At 36.2% G+C, this 22,046-nt stretch overlaps 2 protein-coding genes across 2 annotated transcripts in view; both read left to right on the top strand.

The window, feature by feature from the left end:
- Nucleotides 1-688: 688 nt before the first annotated feature.
- Nucleotides 689-8,496, top strand: LOC143584239 (tobamovirus multiplication protein 1-like). The gene is made up of 12 exons (XM_077066330.1): nt 689-868; nt 2,137-2,227; nt 2,324-2,376; nt 2,472-2,564; nt 2,646-2,717; nt 3,030-3,102; nt 4,770-4,815; nt 4,919-4,982; nt 5,114-5,167; nt 5,251-5,328; nt 5,400-5,495; nt 8,442-8,496. Exons 1-11 carry the CDS (start codon nt 713-715, stop codon nt 5,490-5,492), a joined length of 873 nt encoding a protein of 290 aa, XP_076922445.1. The 5' UTR covers nt 689-712; the 3' UTR covers nt 5,493-5,495; nt 8,442-8,496.
- The window catches only part of LOC143584241 (tobamovirus multiplication protein 1-like), a 30,393-nt gene continuing 14,273 nt past the window's right edge, over nt 5,927-22,046 (top strand). The window contains exons 1-12 of the mRNA XM_077066331.1: nt 5,927-6,019; nt 6,309-6,399; nt 6,477-6,529; nt 6,640-6,732; nt 6,825-6,896; nt 7,348-7,420; nt 7,544-7,589; nt 7,674-7,737; nt 7,856-7,909; nt 8,191-8,268; nt 8,356-8,418; nt 16,376-16,429. Of these exons, the coding sequence (XP_076922446.1) occupies nt 5,927-6,019; nt 6,309-6,399; nt 6,477-6,529; nt 6,640-6,732; nt 6,825-6,896; nt 7,348-7,420; nt 7,544-7,589; nt 7,674-7,737; nt 7,856-7,909; nt 8,191-8,268; nt 8,356-8,418; nt 16,376-16,429 (834 nt within the window). The remainder of the gene's footprint in view (nt 6,020-6,308; nt 6,400-6,476; nt 6,530-6,639; nt 6,733-6,824; nt 6,897-7,347; nt 7,421-7,543; nt 7,590-7,673; nt 7,738-7,855; nt 7,910-8,190; nt 8,269-8,355; nt 8,419-16,375; nt 16,430-22,046) is intronic.

Below are 22,046 nucleotides of genomic sequence, written 5' to 3'. Positions count from 1 at the left end.
ATCTCTCGTTTAATTTTACCTAACAATCCATGGGTCATGTATGGGTCAAGATAATTTTGGCAAATGAGTTATAATTTTATTTTTAATTATCTAATTTCTCATCTTATATATTCTAACAATCCATAGGTCTTGGGACAAAACAATTTTGAGAAATAAGTTATAATTTTCATTCTAATTTTCTAATTTTTATCTCATTCATCATAGTTATCCACGGGTAATTGGTCAAAATAATTTATGCAAATATTGTATATATAAATCGATTTTGTAAATTTGAGATTCTAGACTTCTTATTGTTTGTACTATGTATTTTACTTTTACCTTTGATTTTGTTCATTTCTTTCAAATAATGGATCTTTTTATTTTTATTATTTGACAATACCCGTGTAATACACAGGTACAAAGATAATATAAACTTAAGGGGATCTCATTGTCATTGTCATTGTCATTGTCATTTTCTTCCTTGCTCATTTATTTTATTATTTCCTTTGAATAAAGGTCGACATATCCAAAGAATCATACAAGTGTGTTGCAACAAAATATTATGTTGTAGGTGAAGAAGGAAGAAACAATCAATCAATCAATCAATCACACTATTGATTAGCCCCAAGTGTTAGACGAATGAATCCTTAATTTGATCCACAAAAACACGTGTGTAGTATTATTGAGCGTGTTTGTAATTAATCGTTGGATCGAGTAGGGTTTGTATTTTGTAATGAGGAGGCGAATGCTACTGAGCATACCGTCGCCGGAGGAATATTCTTCGATGTTGAGCAGCTGGTGGGATGAGGTTAATGAATCAAGCAAGTGGCAAGACGGAATATTCTTCACTCTCTGTGCCTTTTATGCCCTTGTTTCCATCATAGCTCTCGTACGTCATCTCTCTCTCTCGGGTTGTTTGGGTTTTCTTTCCTGGGAAAAAAAGTGACCCGAGGTGGGTCCACTTCGGCCTTTTTTGGTATTAACTATTTCGGGTCCAGGTTTTTCGGGTATACAAGTTAGGTGCCGTTTGTTTTTCCACAGAGGCACTTCTCCACCTTTTTTGTCTGCACTGAGAAGAGGGCGCGCCGACGTTGGGCTCTGCAGTGTGTTTGTTTTTTCGAAGACGTTTCATTAAAAAACGTATTCCATCAGAACTCCCAAACCCTAATCCCCTCCTCTCTCCACTGCCGCCCAACTCCCCCACCGAACCCCGTCGCTCCACTGCCGCCCTACTTCCCCACCGCTGCAACCCCGTCGCTTGCCGCCGCCTTTCTACCTCCTCTGGTGCATTCCGACTGTATTCATACAGTAAGGACCAAATAGAAACATATAATAATAATAATAATAATTGTTTCTTCCGGTGCTGAATTGGAAGAAGTCAACGTCATCTTCTTCTTCGTTGACTTACCGGAACACAGTACCTGATGGAGATTGAATGCTTATTAATTGATTTATAGTTTATGTATTGATTTGTTATTCTTTTGATTCAGATTGAAGTTGTTTAATAATGTTGTTGATCAATTAATATGTATGTTTCACTCATGCCATTGCTAATTTGCTAACAAAAGAGAAATTATTATTATCAGCTTATTTTAGCAATCTGCAGATGTTAAAAAACAAACAATCTTCTTGTTACAGACTGCAGAGTTTTGGTCCACCTCTTCTGCTACAGATGTTGGCAGATGTGGTTTCGCAGTCTTCTGACATTTTACCTCTGAAAAACAAACAGCACCTTAGTTGGGTATTAGGTTCGGGTTCGGGTTTTTCGGGTTTCGGTTAATCAGGTTAGGGTTTTTCGGGTATACAAGTTAATCAGGCGTCTATTAATTTGGGTTCAGGTTTTTCGGGTATTTAGTACTAATTCAGGTTCTGGTGGCTTTGGTTTCAGGCCGGGTTTCGGGTTTTGGTTATAAATGACAGCACTAGTTTAGGTTGGTCCAGGTTGGTCGGGTTCGGGTTTTTTCGGTATTCACTATTTTGGGTTCAGGTTAATCAGCTTCCAGTTTTTCGGGTATACAGGTTAATCGGGCATCTACTAATTTGTTGACAAAACAGAATTTGCATCTTAATGTTATGTTTGAAGGTTTAATTCGTGTTTGGAACTGTACAACTGATGAACTAGTACTGATTGTTTTGAGTTTGTGTTTGTGATTACAGATTCAGTTAATTAGGATTGAAATCCGGGTGCCGGAATACGGTTGGACAACACAGAAGGTTTTTCACCTCATGAATTTCATTGTAAATGGAGGTAGGTATAAATATAATCTGAAGAGTTCATCAAACTATTATCTTTGAAGATTATCATCTGCATCGTGTAATATGTATGTGATTATTCTTTCTGCAGTGCGCGCCATTGTTTTCGGATTTCATATGCAAGTGTTCAATTTACATCCACATGTGAGCATGCTGAATCAGATTCCAGCTTCAAAGAAAGCGAATCATTAGTTTATTCAAACATTGATAACTGATTATTTACAAATTTTTGTTGTTAGGTTTCCATATGGGTGCTACTCGAAGTTCCGGGACTACTATTCTTCTCAACGTATACTCTCCTTGTCCTATTTTGGGCTGAAATATATCACCAGGCATGTGAAAATCTGAATTTGTATCATCCTTTTTAATCTTAAATATATAATTTTTTGATATGATCTTTTTATGATAATCAGGCTAGAAGTTTGCCAACAGATAAACTCAGGACTACTTACGTGTGTGTTAATGTGGGAGTTTATGTCATTCAGGTTAGTTGCATGTACATTTTACACATTCATGTTTTATTTGCGGTGCAATTGTGATCCATTTACGTATTAATCAGTTGATTTGGTTATGTTTTACTTTAAAGAGTCAAAACAGGTAAAAGAATAGCTCAAAAAGGAAATAAAAACTTTTTTTTCACTTTAAATCACTTAATTCAGGAAATTAGATACTTGAAATAATATAAAAAAAATTCAACAAAATGTGTTTCTTGTAAAACCACCTCTAGAAAAGACCGTTTGATGTATCATTTCGGTTTATATGTAACTATTTATACCTAACATACTTGTTTGTATCAGGCTTGTATTTGGATATACCTCTGGATAGATGACAACAGCACGGTTCAATTTGTGGGAAAAATATTTATTGCAGGTTCGTTTGTTTTAGCTATTGTATAATATCTCAAGCTTGTGTTTTAAAGATCTAAACTTGACCCTTTTCCCTTTCCTTGAGCTTATAAAAAACTGAGTTAGTTTAATGAATAAATTACACTTTTCGTCCTTTAGGTATATAGGAAGTTACACACACCTTTCTTTCTTAATCTTCATTAATCACACGAATCATCCTTTTTGTATAGGGTTTGTCGCACATTTCTTCCTTTCTAGTTCCCACTAACTGACGTTAAATTCTCTTGGTTAGTATAACGTCAAATGACCAATGTACCCTTTCTAATAAGTACACTTTTGACCTCTCAAATTTTACACATTTTTATTTTTATTCACATGGACCATTTATGTAGTTTACTAACATATAGAATAAAATAAAAACCTTAATATTTGTTTTACTAAATATGTTAACATAAATAAAATAAATTTGTATGCTTTTTGCTTGTTATTTCTTTAAAACGTTACTATCAGCCGCAAATTCATTCCAGTTTGTCTAAAAACACATATTTTCCGGTGTGCTTCGTGTGCCAAGTCTTCAACCATAGTTGTTTCTCGTGCATTTGTAACAACGGATCCACCACTCTAACCTCAATACCATCTTTAATGTCATCAATAACTTGTCAAGAACTCATGCAATGTTAATCTTATATGGTTTATTGATGGACTTAAAGATGGTATTAGGCTAGAGTGGTGAGTTTGATGTTTCATGTGTGTGAGCGACCACTATGGTTAAAGACGTGGCACATGAAATACACCGACAAGTATGTGTTGACGACTAATTGGAATGACTTTGTGGATGGTAATAAGGTTTTGAAGAAATACACAATGAATTTTAATCTTCTTCACCTTCAATGATTTTTTTTTTTCTAGATTTCAACACCAATAGAAAATCAAACCCAAGTTGCGATTAGAGAAAAATAAAATGTTGATCGAAACCCATTTATCCAAAAAGGTGAGGGTGGTTTTGGTCCGAACTTATTTGTATTTATGTAAGCATACTTATCTTACTTTGTAATTGAAATATTAAGGGTTTTATTTTATTTTATTATTTTTAATATATTACATAATGGTTTTAACACCAGTTACTGGAAAGGACGAAACACGTGACAAACACTGTACATAAAGGATGCTTCGTGTAAAATGAGAGATTAAGGATAATATGCGCAATTTCTTATATACTTGTAGGACGAAAATGTGTAATTTATTCTTATTTTTTAAAGTAACTTAGATCAAACTTAACGGTTTCCAATGAATTTTTAACTGTTGCCAAACTTTAACATCCCAAAACTGAATGAGTTTGATACTTGTAGCCACAATAATCAGTTTTCAAGATTTGGATGAACAATTTTGCTTCTGATTATCTCATTATTTACGGGTCAAATAATGAGTTTCCATACCAAGCTGCAACAAAACTATAAAATATTTTACTCTTTGCACAGAAAATGTCCTGTTTGGTTATCTTATTAGTTAATTCCTTAAATAATTAGAATTTGCCAAATACTAACATATGATAATTACAATTTCAAACAACACAAACACATCCAAACACTATTAACATGTATTATTATCACATTATCACTTTCAAAACAATCATCCAACCGCCCATCGTAGTCTCGTTATGTGGTTTTAACTCATTCATACTGTGTTCTGCAGTTGTATCATTTATGGCAGCATTGGGATTCTTGATTTATGGAGGAAGGTAAATCTTATAGGCTCATATAAACAAACATTATTAATAAATCCATTCTGATTTTATTTTCTTGTTAACCTCATGAATTGTTTTTTTATATTCAACGAGTTAGATTATTTTTCATGCTGAGACGTTTTCCCATTGAATCAAAAGGAAGAAGAAAGAAACTTCATGAGGTCGGTGCTTTGCTTATACACGTTTATTCCTTATATAAATGTTTTCCACGTATGTATGCGTTGAATGTTGTATCTATTTGCATAATCACCAACTGTTTTTAACTTCATTATGAATTATGCTCATTTCGCAGGTTGGTTCCGTGACAGCAATATGCTTTACCTGTTTCGTTGTAAGATGCTTTGTGGTAAGTTTCTATTGTTTTTCCTCATCTATAAAAATAACGTATCAATTGATAATCATGATTAAACTTAATACTGTTAACTGCAGGATGTTTTATCAGCTTTTGATGCTGAGGTGTCACTAGATGTTCTTGATCATCCTGTTCTTAACTTGATCTTTTACATGGTAAGACTGACACCATAACTTACACGTTTCCCGTTTGACTTTTGTGACTTTGACATTTTTTTGGTCAACAGCTAACGGAGATCTTACCGTCGGCTCTGGTGCTGTTCATTCTAAGGAAGTTGCCACCCAAGAGAGTTTCGGCACAATATCACCCGATTCGTTAGGCAGCATGTTCTTTGTATAATACATGAACATGCAGACATAAGTTATTTGGATTTGGGGTTGCAGGAAACCTTTGTTTGTTGTAATATTTTTGTGGGAAGAACAAAAGAACAACATTATTGTTTTGCACTTGATTGGTTGATTTTTTTCATGGATAACTTAATAATTTTGGGGACATTTTCTGTGTTCATTTGGTTAGCTGGCAATTTGCTATTGTTGAACAAGATAAAATAATTAAAAATGCAATATGTTTGTTTTTAATTGGTGCAGTTAACAAATTAGTTGACTTATACCTTAGATTAGTAAAATAACATTGGTATACAAATGTCCTCTTTCCTCTGCTCCATATCATTCCTACTGCTAGTTTACTCATCATAAACAAGATTAAAAATCCAGATTTCAATCCTAAAATTATATTTTTATGCGTTCGTCGAAGATGTTGGATGGGTGGTTGTCTTCAAGTTGGTCGGAAGATGGGATCTTCTTCACTCTGTGTTGTTTTTATGCCCTTATATCTGCCATAGCTCTTGTAAGCTTTCTCTTTGTGTTTCTGTAATGGTGTATGCCCTGTGGGGTTTGTTTTTAGGTATTCCAAATTGTTGAAGGTATAAGCTAATCTGAGGTAGCAGAAGACTGATTTCAGTCTTTTGATAATTAAAAACCGGTGATGTTCGACCTTTACAAAATGTTTTTGGCATCCTAACCGAGACTTGTTCATCCTATCATAGACTCTATAAACCATATTTGCTATATGCAAAGTGAGAACACTAGGAGAAGGCTTTAGTAATGATTTTTTGTATTCATCTCTGTCATCACAGATTCAGTTAACTAGAATAGAAATCAGATTGCCCGAGTATGGTTGGACAACACAGAAGGTTTTCCACCTCATGCATTTCATTGTACACGGAGGTATAAAATAAAGAATTCATCGAACTATTGTCATCATTGTATTTGAGTAATATGTTTTGACACTGCTATTTCTGCAGCACGCGCCATTGTTTTCGGATTTCATATGCAAGTGTTCAACTTGCATCCCAAGGTGAAAAATGAAAATGGATCATTAGTTTATTCAAACATCAAAAACTGATTATTGCTAGTAGAAGGAAGTCCCAAACATTAAAAATAATAATTACAAAATTTTGTTGTTAGGTTTTTGTCTGGGTTCTTTTAGAAATTCATGGACTCCTTTTCTTTTCAACTTATGCTCCCCTTCTCCTACATTGGGCTGAGATATATTACCAGGCATGTGAAATCTGTAATTTACCATTTTTTTTCCCTTTTAATCTTGTATATGTAAATTTTATGTAATTTTTTTATTTTCTTATAATAAGCAGGCTAGAAGTTGGCCAGCAGATAAACTCAAGTTTACTTACTCTCGTATTAATGTGGGAGTTTATGTCATTCAGGTTAGCAAATTTGATCCATGTACTTATTAATTGGTTATGGTTTACTTTAATGGGTCAAACATCATTTGACTTTTCTTGTTTTTAGTTAAGAAATTGTTTTAGTCGACCAGACTCTTCCACATGACACCCTAACCACACAACGTATTTCCGTCTACATAGGAGAATTAATTTATTAATCTACTTAAAAAGTAGAGAATGGATTTGTTGTGTCAAGTGCCAACATTGAAATATGTTGCGCCAAGGGACACTTGTCACACACCGGTTGTTTTGAAAAAAATAAAAAATTAAAGTCAAGGCTATGTTGTGAAACTTACTTATCAGGAAGGCAATTTAGGTGATTTTCTCTAATAGCTTATAAGGAATTGGGTTCAAATGCTGATTGGGAATTTTTTTTAGGTACTATTTTGATTCGAATTTTATTATTTATATCTAGCGTACTTGTTTATATCAGGTATGTATCTGGATATACCTCTGGGTAGATGACAGCAGCATGGTTCATTTTGTGGGAAAACTATATATTGCAGGTTAGTTTAGTTCTAGTTACGGTTAATATCACAAACTTTTGTTTTAAAAATCGAAACTTGACCCTTTTTTCAAGCTCATAAAACCAAGTTAGTTTAATAAATAATTTGTGCTATATTCTGCAGTTGTATCATTCATGACAGCATTAGGATTCTTGTTTAATGGAGGAAGGTGAATGTTGAAAATCTTATAGGCCTATATTAACATGTATTATTTATTTATTAATCCGTTATGATTTTCTTTCAACCCATTTAGATTATATCACACGCTGCTACGCTTTCCTGTTGAATCTGAAGGGAGGAAGAGGAAACTTCATGAGGTATGTTGTATTATGAATATTGTTATATACTTATATGAACAATGGAAAAACAAATTGTTTTTAGTACAGTTAGTTATCTAAATATTTAATTTCATTATAAATTGTGCTAATTTTGTAGGTTGGATCTTTGACAACAATATGTTTTACCTTCTTCCTAGTAAGATGCTTTGTGGTAAGTTTCTGCAGACCTTCGTCTCCTTTTAACATTTAAAAATGAAAATTATGAATTTTGTAAATAATTAGTGTCAAATACAATAATATTATTTCAATAATACCCTAGTTTCTTTATCAAAAGATTATATTTAAGAGGATATATGTATTGAAAATTTACTTTTAGTTACCTTAACCCGTTTAGCCAAATATAACCTGAGCGCGTCCATTTAAAATAAAGCACGTCGAAACTGTCACCTCTTTAATAGCCATGTCAAATGATAAATCATTTGGTAACTGCAGGGTGTTTCATCAGCTTTTGATTCAGAAATGTCATTTGATGTTTTTGATCATCCGGTTCTTAACTTGGTCTTTTACATGGTAAGAGTGTAAGACACCACAATTCATATATTACAGGTTTCCCATTTGACCTTTTGCTTTTAACGTATTCTCTTTTTCGGTCAACAGCTAACGGAGATCCTCCCTTCGGCTATGGTGCTGTTCATTCTAAGGAAGCTGCCGCGCAAGAAAGTTTCAACGCATATTCATTAGGCATCATATTCTTTGTATAATACATGGACATGGAAACTTAAGTTATTTTGTTTGGGGATATGTCCAAGGTCGACTCCTCGACTGTCGTGAGACCGTTCCCCCTGATGGAATCCGTAAACCCTCGCCCCGTGTCGGGTTCGAACCCGTGACTAGTAGTTTTTAATTTTATTTTATCTCAGCCACATTGATGGATGTTTATATTAATTTATCTTTCAAAACGATTACAATGAAGTGGTGGCAGATAAGCAGACAACAAGCCGTGCCACAAGTAAAAAAATAAAACTGTACGCCTCAATAGTCACTATTGGTTATGCCCATTGGGCTCAGGCCTACTAATGCTTGATAGTTGATACTGCAAACGCCAACCCCCCCCCCCCCCCCCCCCCCCTTCTCTCTCAAAATGTTCACTTATTTCTTAAAACATTTTTTATATTAATTAACTTAAATAAATAAAAACTAAAGTAAATTTATTTTTAAAGAGAAAGAAACACATATAATGAGTATGCATGCCCTTTGATTCATTGAATGCACCCACCCACCCTCTGTGTCATGCATCTTTGCATATCTTTATATTTCTATATATTTTTATAACAAACGAACACAACACAAACACCAAAGACATTGTATGTAGTGGTTGAGGTTTAACCTTTATATTTTCATTTTTAGAACGGCAAACAAACACCAGTGATATAAGAGGGTTTGCAAATTAATAATGAACCCGTTTGACCTCTTTTCCTTTTAAATCTTACATGTTTCACCCGTTAGTAAAACTTAAATGCATCCAATCCATTAAATGGGTCGAAAACTCGAAATTGACACCTCTATGTTCCATTGATTGATAATCAATATTAATCTTAATTTTGTAACAGCAGCATATTTCGAGCATGCTTGGGATTGCTTCTTGAAATTGCTTATGGCTTTTTGGAGAGGCAAAATGTTCAAAATGCCCCTCCAAAAGCACCTAAAAGCAGCTTTTAGGTGCTTTTGGAGGGGCATTTTGAACATTTTGCCTCTCCAAAAAGCCATAAGCATTTTGAACATTTTGCCTCTCCAAAAAGCCATAAGCAACTTCATCAGCTTTTGATGTCATCTGATGTTTTGGATCATCCAGTTCTTAACTTGATCTTTTACATGGCAAGACCCCATGATTCCATAAGCTATAGGTTTCCCTTCGGTCAATAGCTAACGAGATCCTTGATCCCTTCGTCTATGGTTTTGTTCATTATTAAGAAGCTGCCACCCGAGAATGTTTCCACGCATATTCATTTGGCATCATATTTTTTGTATACTACTTGGACAGGGACAAAGCAAGCCAAATGGTACCAGGTACTCGTGCCGACTGCCGAATACATGTTCAGATTCGGTACCAACTTTTTGATGTTTCAAGAGGATCGGTACGGTACCGTACCCAACACAATTATGTATCTGTTTGATACACTCAAACAGGTAAATACCGGTACCAGTACTGAACCGGGCATTTTCTGAAAACATGGACAGGCATGACCAAATGGTACCGGGTACTTGTACCGAACCGGTAACGTTTCAATACCAATGATTTGATGTTTCAAGATCAGCACAGTACCGTTACTAGCACAATCCGGTTCGTTTCGGTACCGGTGCCTAGTTTTCAAAAAAATCAGGATCACAAAATTTGGTGTCGGTACCAAGCACATCCCTAAAACAAGTTATTATGTTTGGTGACTTGAAAATCAGAAACCTTTGTTCACTTGTAATATTTCATGGATAACTAAAATTACACAAGACAATTGCAACAATATTTTTGACAAACCAAAAGGCTGTTAAACCTTTGCACATGGATGAAACTTATATAAAATTGTAAATCTATACTACTTGTTAGTAACATAAACATCCTACGTAGTTGATGTCTTAAACCATACTCATAATATGTGCATACTTAAGCTTCATGACAATAATAGAACTATTACTATTTAGTCACGCCTCATTTCATCGATGGCTGGGGCAGCAAATCTCACTTCTGCAGCCCGTGCCACCACGACTGGTTCATCAGCGAAAAGAGACTTGATAAATGACGGGGTTTTTAGAGGTCGCCTACCCGTCATTTTTGGATAAACGTCTTCAAGAAAATAGTAAACATGTCCCGCTACCATTCCCTGTCACATCAAATACTTTTTAATACATATAGAATTATATAGACGAGTGTGTTTGTGTGTGTGTGATAATTAGAGAATTGCTGGAAACACATAACTACTTATCGCTTACAAAGTTAATAGGCTTGTAAACATACCGAGCATTCAGTGAACCGTGTGACAGTGTTAGGATTAAACGCACACACGAAACCGAACACGACACGAAAGCAATAAACGAACACGAGGATTTAACGTGGTTCGGTCTAAACTGACCTACGTCCACGGGTGGCAACTAGGTATATCTTTATTGAGTGACCAATATTACAAGTACATAATGTTGTTTATATAGAGACTGAACTAGGGTTAGTAAATTATTATGCAAGAAATCTAAACCGGGCCGGGCTTGGGCCCGACCGCCCACACCCGTCTCCTCTTTTGACTTCATATAATAAACCGGGCCAACAAGGCCTACGAACCCAACAATCTCCCACTCGGAGGCCTTGAGTACTCTCGTCTGCACTCCTGATTGTACTTCTGTAATCTGAACATTAAACTTCTTCTAGTTGCCACCGCCTTCTCATCAATTAACCTGAAGGCCCGTTGAAGCTCCCCGGAGCTCCAACACGTCAGTCACGGCTGAAACTGCCCCTGACCCATTCTCTGTCCCTACCGGCTCCCACTGTAACGAACTACCGGATCCTGAGATAACCTGAGAACAAACACTCTCCATATTCAGCAAGTAATTCATTGGAGAGACTTTTACAGCTGGAATACTGGTTTTCTTAATCCACTGTCGACCTGGAACTGTAACTGAAACACGACCTGTGCTCCCACTGTCACGATATCCCCTAACTGATTTAACCTTCCTAGCTCGTTCATCCTGAGTCTTCACTTTGGCTCTGGGTTTGTTACTTGCAAAACGAACCTTCTTCTGCCCACGAGATTCTGTGAACCGGATTTTGTCTTTTACCAAAACTGGATCCACTCCTTTCGGTGACATATCGACCATATACAACGAACCCATTTTCTTGCCACGAGCAACCACGAGATTCCCTTTGACTACTTTCCACTGCCCATTCCCGAACTTAACATCGTGCCCTTGGTCATCCAACTGCCCAACTGAAATCAAACGTTTCTTCAAACTTGGAATAACCCTCACGTCTTGTTAGGATTAAACTCACACACGAAACCGAACACACACACGAAAGCAGTAAACGAACACGAGGATTTAACGTGGTTCGGTCTAAACTGACCTACGTCCACGGGTGGCAACTAGGTATATCTTTATTGAGTGACCAATATTACAAGTACATAATATTGTTTATATAGAGACTGAACTAGGGTTAGTAAATTAGTATGCAAGAAATCTAAACCGGGCCGGGCTTGGGCCCGACCGCCCACACCCGTCTCCTCTTTTGACTTCATATAATAAACCGGGCCAACAAGGCCTACGAACCCAACAATCTCCCACTCGGAGGCCTTGAGTACTCTCGTCTGCACTCCTGATTGTACTTCTGTAATCTGAACATTAAACTTCTTCTAGTTGCCACCGCCTTCTCATCAATTAACCTGAAGGCCCGTTGAAGATCCCCGGAGCTCCAACACGTCAGTCACGGCTGAAACTGCCCCTGACCCATTCTCTGTCCCTACCGGCTCCCACTGTAAAGAACTACCGGATCCTGAGATAACCTGAGAACAAACACTCTCCATATTCAGCAAGTAATTCATTGGAGAGACTTTTACAGCTGGAATACTGGTTTTCTTAATCCACTGTCGACCTGGAACTGTAACTGAAACACGACCTGTGCTCCCACTGTCACGATGTCCTCCAACTGATTTAACCTTCCTAGCTCGTTCATCCTGAATCTTCACTTTGGCTCTGGGTTTGTTACTTGCAAAACGAACCTTCTTCTGCCCACGAGATTCTGTGAACCGGACTTTGTCTTTCACCAAAACTGGATCCACTCCTTTCGGTGACATGCCGACCATATACAATGAACCCATTTTCTTTCCACGAGCAACAACGAGATTCCCTTTGACTACTTTCCACTGCCCATTCCCGAACTTAACATCGTGCCCTTGATCATCCAACTGCCCAACTGAAATCAAACGTTTCTTCAAACTTGGAATAACCCTCACGTCTTTCAAAGTCCAAGAAGTACCGGCTGAAGTTATCAAATCAACGTCTCCCATACCCGTAACCTCTAAAATATCATCATTCGCTAGTCGAACCTTTCCAAAATCCCCAAATTTAAGATTCTTCATCGTTTCACTACAGTGAGTGGCATGAAACGATGCACCAGAATCCATCACCCAAGCATCAACGCTACTCTCAACACTACAAACCAAAGCCTCATCACTACTGACCCCGTCATCTGTGTCGTCTTCTGTAACGTTCACCTCTTTCTTACCATTCGGACACTGATTCCTGAAGTGTCCTTTCTCTTTACAACCCCAACATTCAATATCCTTACGAGTCTTAGACTGACTCCTCTTCCTGCTCCCACTGCCTCGCTGTTTTCCCCTACCTCTACCTTCTGTGACTAGCATATTGCCTGATGATTCACCTGAACTTCTGCGTCTTGAATCTTCTCCCAGAATCAGATCTCGAATCCCATCGAAAGTAATATTTGTAGACGAACTACAAACTGCAGTCACTGTTTGCGACCAACTGTCGGGCAAAGAGGATAATAACAAGAGGCCTTGAACTTCATCATCAAACTTAATGTCAACTGACACTAAGCGGGACAAGATCGAATTAAGATTATTGATATGAGTTGTAACTGACCCACCCTCTTTCATTCTTGTTGTCACTAGCTCTCGGATAAGATAGACTTTATTCGCTGCCGAAGGCTTCTCATACATGTTGGATAGCGCCTCCATCATACCACGTGCTGTGGTTTCTTTCATGATGTTAAACGCCACATCTTCCGACAACGACAATGTAATACAAGCCCTAGCTTTCTTGTCTAACTTCTTCCAATCTGCTTCTGACGACTTTTCTGGTTTTTCATCCTCGAACACTACATCCAAGTCTTTCTGACAAAGTAGTGCCTCAATCTGCATCTTCCACCAACCGAACTTCTGTCCGTCAAACTTCTGTATCGAAACCTTTCCGTCTTCTGCCATGGCAATGACTAAAACGAAAAACTGGATAAAACAGAGACAGCAACACGAGCCTGAACTTAACGATTGTTCTACTGAACTCTGTTAAAAAATCAACCTATTTATACGCAGCGGAATATCGAACTGAAAATCAGAAACTGAAACTTTAAACTGAAACGATAAAACCTGACAAACGCGGTTGGCACTGGTTCTCCGTTTCTTTAACGCTTCTTCTGACTTAAAACTGTTCTTCAACGAAAAATAGGATCTTGATTCAACTATTCTTGACTCATACTTTGCAAAATAGAATCTCGACCCTTGCTTAAATGGATCTCGGGCCCAACAAAATAAACAAGCTAGACCATCTCAAAAAATTAAACAATCTGGATAAAGTTGGTGGCCATTGAACTCCCTTGTCAACAAAATAATATTGTTTTTCCTTGTCTTTTCCTAGTCTGGCATGAATCTCAAGAGAAAAATAATAATACAAACCCTTCTTTTCTTCTCTGTTCAAACGCCACTAGCGGAAACAAAAGAGACAACCTGGAATCGAACAATACGATGCTTACAGCTTTCAAACGGAACCAACAAAAAAACGCAGATCGCGCGGGCTGGGTTTAGTAGCGGCGAAACGACGGCGGAAACCCTAACGGCGATCGGAAAACCGTAGGCGGCGGCGGAACCCTAGCGCAGTAGGGTGGCGGCGGCTGAATGGTTTGGCGGCGACTCGGCTGGTTCAACGTGTTCTTCGCGTGATCCGAACCTAAGCTCTAGATACCACTTGTTAGGATTAAACTCACACACGAAACCGAACACACACACGAAAGCAGTAAACGAACACGAGGATTTAACGTGGTTTGGTCTAAACTGACCTACGTCCACGGGTGGCAACTAGGTATATCTTTATTGAGTGACCAATATTACAAGTACATAATGTTGTTTATATAGAGACTGAACTAGGGTTAGTAAATTATTATGCAAGAAATCTAAACCGGGCCGGGCTTGGGACCGACCGCCCACACCCGTCTCCTCTTTTGACTTCATATAATAAACCGGGCCAACAAGGCCTACGAACCCAACACGTCTTTCAAAGTCCAAGAAGTACCGGCTGAAGTTATCAAATCAACGTCTCCCATACCCGTAACCTCTAAAATATCATCATTCGCTAGTCGAACCTTTCCAAAATCCCCAAATTTAAGATTCTTCATCGTTTCACTACAGTGAGTGGCATGAAACGATGCACCAGAATCCATCACCCAAGCATCAACGCTACTCTCAACACTACAAACCAAAGCCTCATCACTACTGACCCCGTCATCTGTGTCGTCTTCTGTAACGTTCACCTCTTTCTTACCATTCGGACACTGATTCCTGAAGTGTCCTTTCTCTTTACAACCCCAACATTCAATATCCTTACGAGTCTTAGACTGACTCCTCTTCCTGCTCCCACTGCCTCGCTGTTTTCCCCTACCTCTACCTTCTGTGACTAGCATATTGCCTGATGATTCACCTGAACTTCTGCGTCTTGAATCTTCTCCCAGAATCAGATCTCGAATCCCATCGAAAGTAATATTTGTAGACGAACTACAAACTGCAGTCACTGTTTGCGACCAACTGTCGGGCAAAGAGGATAATAACAAGAGGCCTTGAACTTCATCATCAAACTTAATGTCAACTGACACTAAGCGGGACAAGATCGAATTAAGATTATTGATATGAGTTGTAACTGACCCACCCTCTTTCATTCTTGTTGTCACTAGCTCTCGGATAAGATAGACTTTATTCGCTGCCGAAGGCTTCTCATACATGTTGGATAGCGCCTCCATCATACCACGTGCTGTGGTTTCTTTCATGATGTTAAACGCCACATCTTCCGACAACGACAATGTAATACAAGCCCTAGCTTTCTTGTCTAACTTCTTCCAATCTGCTTCTGACAACTTTTCTGGTTTTTCATCCTCGAACACTACATCCAAGTCTTTCTGACAAAGTAGTGCCTCAATCTGCATCTTCCACCAACCGAACTTCTGTCCGTCAAACTTCTGTATCGAAACCTTTCCGTCTTCTGCCATGGCAATGACTAAAACGAAAAACTGGATAAAACAGAGACAGCAACACGAGCCTGAACTTAACGATTGTTCTACTGAACTCTGTTAAAAAATCAACCTATTTATACGCAGCGGAATATCGAACTGAAAATCAGAAACTGAAACTTTAAACTGAAACGATAAAACCTGACAAACGCGGTTGGCACTGGTTCTCCGTTTCTTTAACGCTTCTTCTGACTTAAAACTGTTCTTCAACGAAAAATAGGATCTTGATTCAACTATTCTTGACTCATACTTTGCAAAATAGAATCTCGACCCTTGCTTAAATGGATCTCGGGCCCAACAAAATAAACAAGCTAGACCCTCTCAAAAAATTAAACAATCTGGATAAAGTTGGTGGCCATTGAACTCCCTTGTCAACAAAATAATATTGTTTTTCCTTGTCTTTTCCTAGTCTGGCATGAATCTCAAGAGAAAAATAATAATACAAACCCTTCTTTTCTTCTCTGTTCAAACGCCACTAGCGGAAACAAAAGAGACAACCTGGAATCGAACAATACGATGCTTACAGCTTTCAAACGGAAACAAATTAGGTATTGTTATTTCCTTGTAGATATATTACGAATTAACAATATAATATGTATAACTAATATCACAATTTTTAATTCATCTCAGGTGCAGGTGAAGGTGAAGGTGAAGGTGAAGGTGAAGGTGAAGGTCCAGGTGCAGGTGTACGTGAGGCAGATTTTTGACAAACGAACCCGAACACACGAATGAAATTGTACATAAATAAATGAACAAAACTTGCCATTTTCATTTTGTAAGTGCATTTAGATGCTATTAGCTGTTTGATATGAAACATTGTGTTTAGCTGTTACAAAATATTCTACTAATTGAGTTACTTCAAAAACCCATAAACTTGCAAACCTTGCTATAGATAGAATGTTTAAAGATGCACCATGGCACGCGCCATTAAATATTTAAATAAGCATATAAAACTTAAAAATGGAAACTTATATAAAATAAAAAAAATGGAAACTGTTTAGGCCATGCTTAACGAGCAGAGCCGGGCCAGGCCGGGCCAGTTATGGCTCATCAAGCCGGCTCATTAATTTTTAAAAAATTATTTTCAAACATATATTGACAAATGTAAGTGAAGAAACACAAATCCACCCCTCAAGGTCTAACACGTTAGTCCGAGGGTTATGGTTAAGTATTCCCCACGATGGGTTATTGAAGGAACATGAGATCTCACCCCTCCTGGGTTAGATGGATGTTCTCTTTGGTTTTGGTACACATGCGAACTCGCATCTCGATCTTCTTCTCTGGTTGCTTGAGACCTGCCATGGAAAGAACAGGGGGGGTGGAGGTGACTGCTAAGAGTAAACTCTTTTTACAGATATAAAAATATTGGTGGAGGCCAAGAGTACGTCCAAGAAAGGATCTTTCAAATGAGATATGAAGGTCCTTATATAGGAGACTCCATGACAACCATCATGAACCCTAACCTTAATGGGCCAAGCCCGGTTGGGGGTTACCTCCACAATCCCCGGCCCATTGAGCCTTAGGTAGTAACCAAATAATAACATAACAAATATAACATCTTATGTAATAAGTAAATGGTCGTACTGGGGGTTTGGGACCCTACCTCTACAGTAAGAAAACAAAAGGTGATATATAAGATACACATAATTTATAATAAATAAACTACAAAGATTATAATTTATACACATTAAAACTTGGGTCACAATTTACAATTATTAAAATTTTAGCTTTTCTCTAAACGAGAAGACAAGCGAGTCAGCAAGCCATATGGCTAAAGGAAGCACCAACTGTCAACTTATCACAACGCTTATTCACAACCGTCTATTACTCTTAGCTGCGTTCTGTTGAATTTTTGGTATTGCTTCATAAGATGAGATGGTCAACAAGATTTCACTCATGCTAAAAATTCTTTCTAAAGAGTAAGTATAATTTATAACTGACTTGATACCACTACCTTTAATATTTTTATTGTTATGTCACTGTTTATTTTCTGCAATTATAGTTTAGGAATACCACTTGCTGAAAAAATTCATCATAACCTTCGTCAGGTAATTTCATTATTATATCAACTCAACTTATGTTATATTGTTTGTTTATTAAGTACATATGATTTATGGTTATATATATTCTTTGACAAATAAATTATAATAGAATGCACTAAAACATAAACAAATGGTTGAAATTGTTTACATTGAGTGCAAAGAGAGAGTAGCCATTAATGGTTGAGGATTTAAGAGAGTTTGACAGAAAACACGATTAGATCTTGAAGAGGGTGGCGGGTCGCAAGAGAAAAATTCAACATTTAACTTTAGTGTGTTTGCTTCAAGCAAAATAATACAAACTAGATCCATTTTGGATTAAAGAAGGCATATTATGTTAACTTTTCAAACTAGAAACTTGAGTTTTAAAAGTCAAAAATTGACTTTTTTTTTTTAGGATTGTAACAAATGTAGATAATAAAGACGATGAGGAACATTATTTCAGTTTCAGTCAGCGTATCACGAAAAACATTATTTCAGTTTCAGTCAACGTATCACGAAAAACTTGAGTTCAATAATCTGCTTGTATATTTAAAGGCTATAAACAAGTTGCAACCTAACTATACACACCAACATGATTTGACTAATGTAAAAGTCAACACTTGATATTATGAGAATTCATAATAATAGAAAATGTGTGTAATATTATTATTGTGATTCATAATAATAGAAAATGTTTGTAATTATATGAAATATTAAATTTTATTATTTATGTTTGAATACTAAGAAGGTATTAAAAGAGCTTGTAAATGCTATTTGCAAGTTACAATGGTGTCACTAACACTTGTTATGGTGGTTCATGTGATGATAATTTGAGACACATGGTCAACTGGTGTAGCCTTAGAATAACGCAGTTGATGATCAGAGAATGGAGAACCGAAGTTTTTGGAAAGTCGGAGCGTTTGATATTTGGTCCCAACAAAAGGGAAGCCTTAGTTTGCATTTAGGACCAAGGTTTACCATCAAACCCTATACCAGAAACACACACATATATATATAAACAAACACTGAATTATTGTGAATTTAAAAAATAAAAATTAAAGCAGCTAATTATGTAACAACTGGACTGACTAAAAGATCGGTTAATTTGGAACATTTCACTACTAGAAAACTGAGCATTTGCAACCGCCTTTCCGGTCGCAAATGCTCTTTTGCGACCGTTTTGCGACCGATTTTGGCGGTTGGTTAAACCTTGGTCGGTAATTATTTTGCGACCAACCAAATATTTCTAACCGATTTTGCGACTGTAGTTTTAGTTGCAAATTTAGTGACCGAATTTGCGACTGGATTGTTTTGCGACCGATTTTGTGACCGAACTTTTAGCAACTGACATTGCGACTGAATTTTTTTTCGACCGAAATCGCAACCGAATCCTTTCGTGACCAATTTTGCAACCAAATTGTTAGCAACCGAAATTGCAACCAAACCTTCTCATGACCAATTTTCTGACTGAATTGCTTAGCAACCAAAATTGCAATTGAAATCACTTACAACCAATTTGCGACCAAGTTTTTTACCACCACATGATGTTAAAACTTACCACCAGCTTTTTAACCATCATTTAGGTTGCCAAAGCATTTTACAAAATTTACCGAATTATTATTTTTTGTTCCGTTATTTATAAATTAATATTATTGCCATAATCAAATAGTTCAAAATTCACAAAGCTGAATTGACTTACAAAACTAATAATTCATTCAAAACTAAATATGAAAAACTTATTCAAATACAAGTACGATTAAAAAAACAAACATAGGTACATTAACAAATATCCGAATTAAACTTGTTTACTAAAAGATCGCTACTTAACTGGTTAAATATATTTTTCGGTATGTTCTTCAAATTGAAATGAACTTGCTCTTTCATTTCTTTGTTTGCCTATTTCATTTCAGAATTCGCCTCTCTAATGTCCACACTAGTTTCATCTGATGAGTCTCTTCACTCTTTCTTTTTTTTTTTCACCAGTAAATAATTCTCACTTGTTGCAGCAGTGCAGACATGTTTTCTTTTTCAGTTTTTGTGCCTGTAAGTAATATAGCACGTTAAAACCAAATAATACTCGTTATGGCCCATTAGAATCAAACATAACTCAGTTTGATTATGAACCATTACAAACAATAAACACCAAGTACATGCATATATTATTATTTTTTATACGGTGTTTTTAATGGGCCTACGCACTTACACACTATCTTCATTTTCACATCTAAATGAATGACTTTTGGCTATGGAAACAAATTTATGCCTTTTGGCAGAAAAAAAGATTTGAATATCCTGGCCACTTACTAAACACCATTTTTAATTACCGAAGTAAAGTCATAATCAAGAACTTATCTTTTAATCCATAAAACATTTTACATAAACTATGATAGAGATAACATGATTACGGTTACAATTACAATAATGTTAGCAAATAAAAACAAAGAAGCAAGATTTATCATATAGCACCTTTGACACATGTACAATTGCTCATTACAAAAAACATTGGTATTTGAGACTGAAAATTTGGTCTCTAATACTCACCATTCAGTATCTAATGGTTATTGAGGACTGATTTGTCAGTCCCTAGCCAGTAACAGATGCTTAGTCCTAGATAGTTATTTTAGTAACTAAAAATCAGTCCCTGTTGTATGGCATCAACAAGGACTGAAGGTCAGTCAGTCTTCAATACAATAAAAACCCAGTCTTTAATTTGTTCCACGATACGACGTCATTTCAGTCCCCAAATCAACTTTTTAGTGATCGGAAATCAGTCTTCGATTTTATTATATTTTAGTCTCTAATGTATAACTTTAAGGACCGGAAATCAATTTTCTAAACAAGACTCCTTAGTCACTAATACTTTTATTAGGTTTGGTATTTCATATCAAGTCAGTCTCCAATAAATTGTTTTAAAGATTGAGAATTAGTTTTTGATACCACTTACTTCAGTCTTTAATATGACTCATTTAGAGACTGAAAATTCACAAAATTAGTCTCTAATAACAAAATTCCAGTATTATACACGCTTCCAGAAAAAAAAATAGTATTCAGCCAACTTCAATTTTATATATATATATATATATATATATATATATATATATATAGGATTGATTTCTTTTGAGAACCACTTTGAGTTTTAAGAACTCGAAATAACTCAACCTAACAATTTTTTTTTCGAATTTTTTTACACATGTGTAATACGTAAGTGTAAGTAATGTACAAAAAATTACAATAATTTTTTACACACCGAATCGACTTTTTACAAATGTGTAACTAACGTTTAAACTTGTGTAATTATCAAAAATACTTATTCTCTCTCCTGCTTCATTTTTTACTTAAATTTAATCTCAGTCATATATTTCATATCATTTAATTAAATGTGTGGTTCAAAATTAAGTTCTTAAAGTTGTTAAAACTCATCATGGTTTATATATATATATATATATATATATATATATATTCACAAGTTTATGTTGTCTCTCATTTTAATATTGTTCTTCTCCTACACATTTTTAAGCGTAAGTTGCAAGTACATAAAAGCACATCTTGCCGGCTGTTGTTAGCTGTCACTACCTTTTACTCATCTCACTTGTCTTTCTCATCTTCAACTTGAAGCTTCTCTCTGTTTCTATCGGCGACTCCATAGATGATTGATTATAGGTAGCAGCGGGTCTGTGGCTGTCTATCTAGAGAGAGGGACAAAGGCTGGGTTCTATACAGAAAAACAAACAGACGAGCGTTGTTACGGGCTGGCGATTGACGGATTCCAGTCGGCAAAACGAAGAAGGAAACGATATTTAGGTGGAATGGCGTAGATTACAGGTAAATCATTTATGTATGTTGATTTAAGGTTTGCTTACATTTTGTGCTTCTTGCTTTTCGAATTAGGGCTCCCAAGGGTTATTGATTGCGTTGATTTTTCATATTTATTTCGTGGAGTTAACATGCTGTCCTAGGTAATGGTTTCCAACTTTTTTACTCATATGAATTCAATTGTTAGATTTTGGTTTTTGAATCATGGCTCATGTGGGTGTTGAATGTTGATTTCTTAGATTATGGGTTCAAAAAATTATCTTAGTAAGTTAACAAAGACATTTGGTTTTCAACATATAAAATCGTCGTCTATTTACAAATCTGTGGGTATGTGGTTTTTTGTTGTATAGATATTTTCCAACACCACTCGTTTTTTAAATCCGTAAGCCCAAAATTTGACTTACAAAACAAAATACATGAATGATACTACTATAACTATTTATGAAAATGTAAATATACATTTCTGG

The sequence above is a fragment of the Bidens hawaiensis genome, unplaced genomic scaffold (assembly GCF_021521415.1).
Source record: "Bidens hawaiensis isolate Kalapana, Puna unplaced genomic scaffold, B.hawaiensis_p1.1 tig00032856_1, whole genome shotgun sequence".
Classification (NCBI taxonomy): Eukaryota; Viridiplantae; Streptophyta; class Magnoliopsida; order Asterales; family Asteraceae; genus Bidens; species Bidens hawaiensis.
The sequence above is the reverse complement of the archived record's forward strand: the minus strand, read 5'-3'. Positions and strand labels throughout refer to the sequence as shown.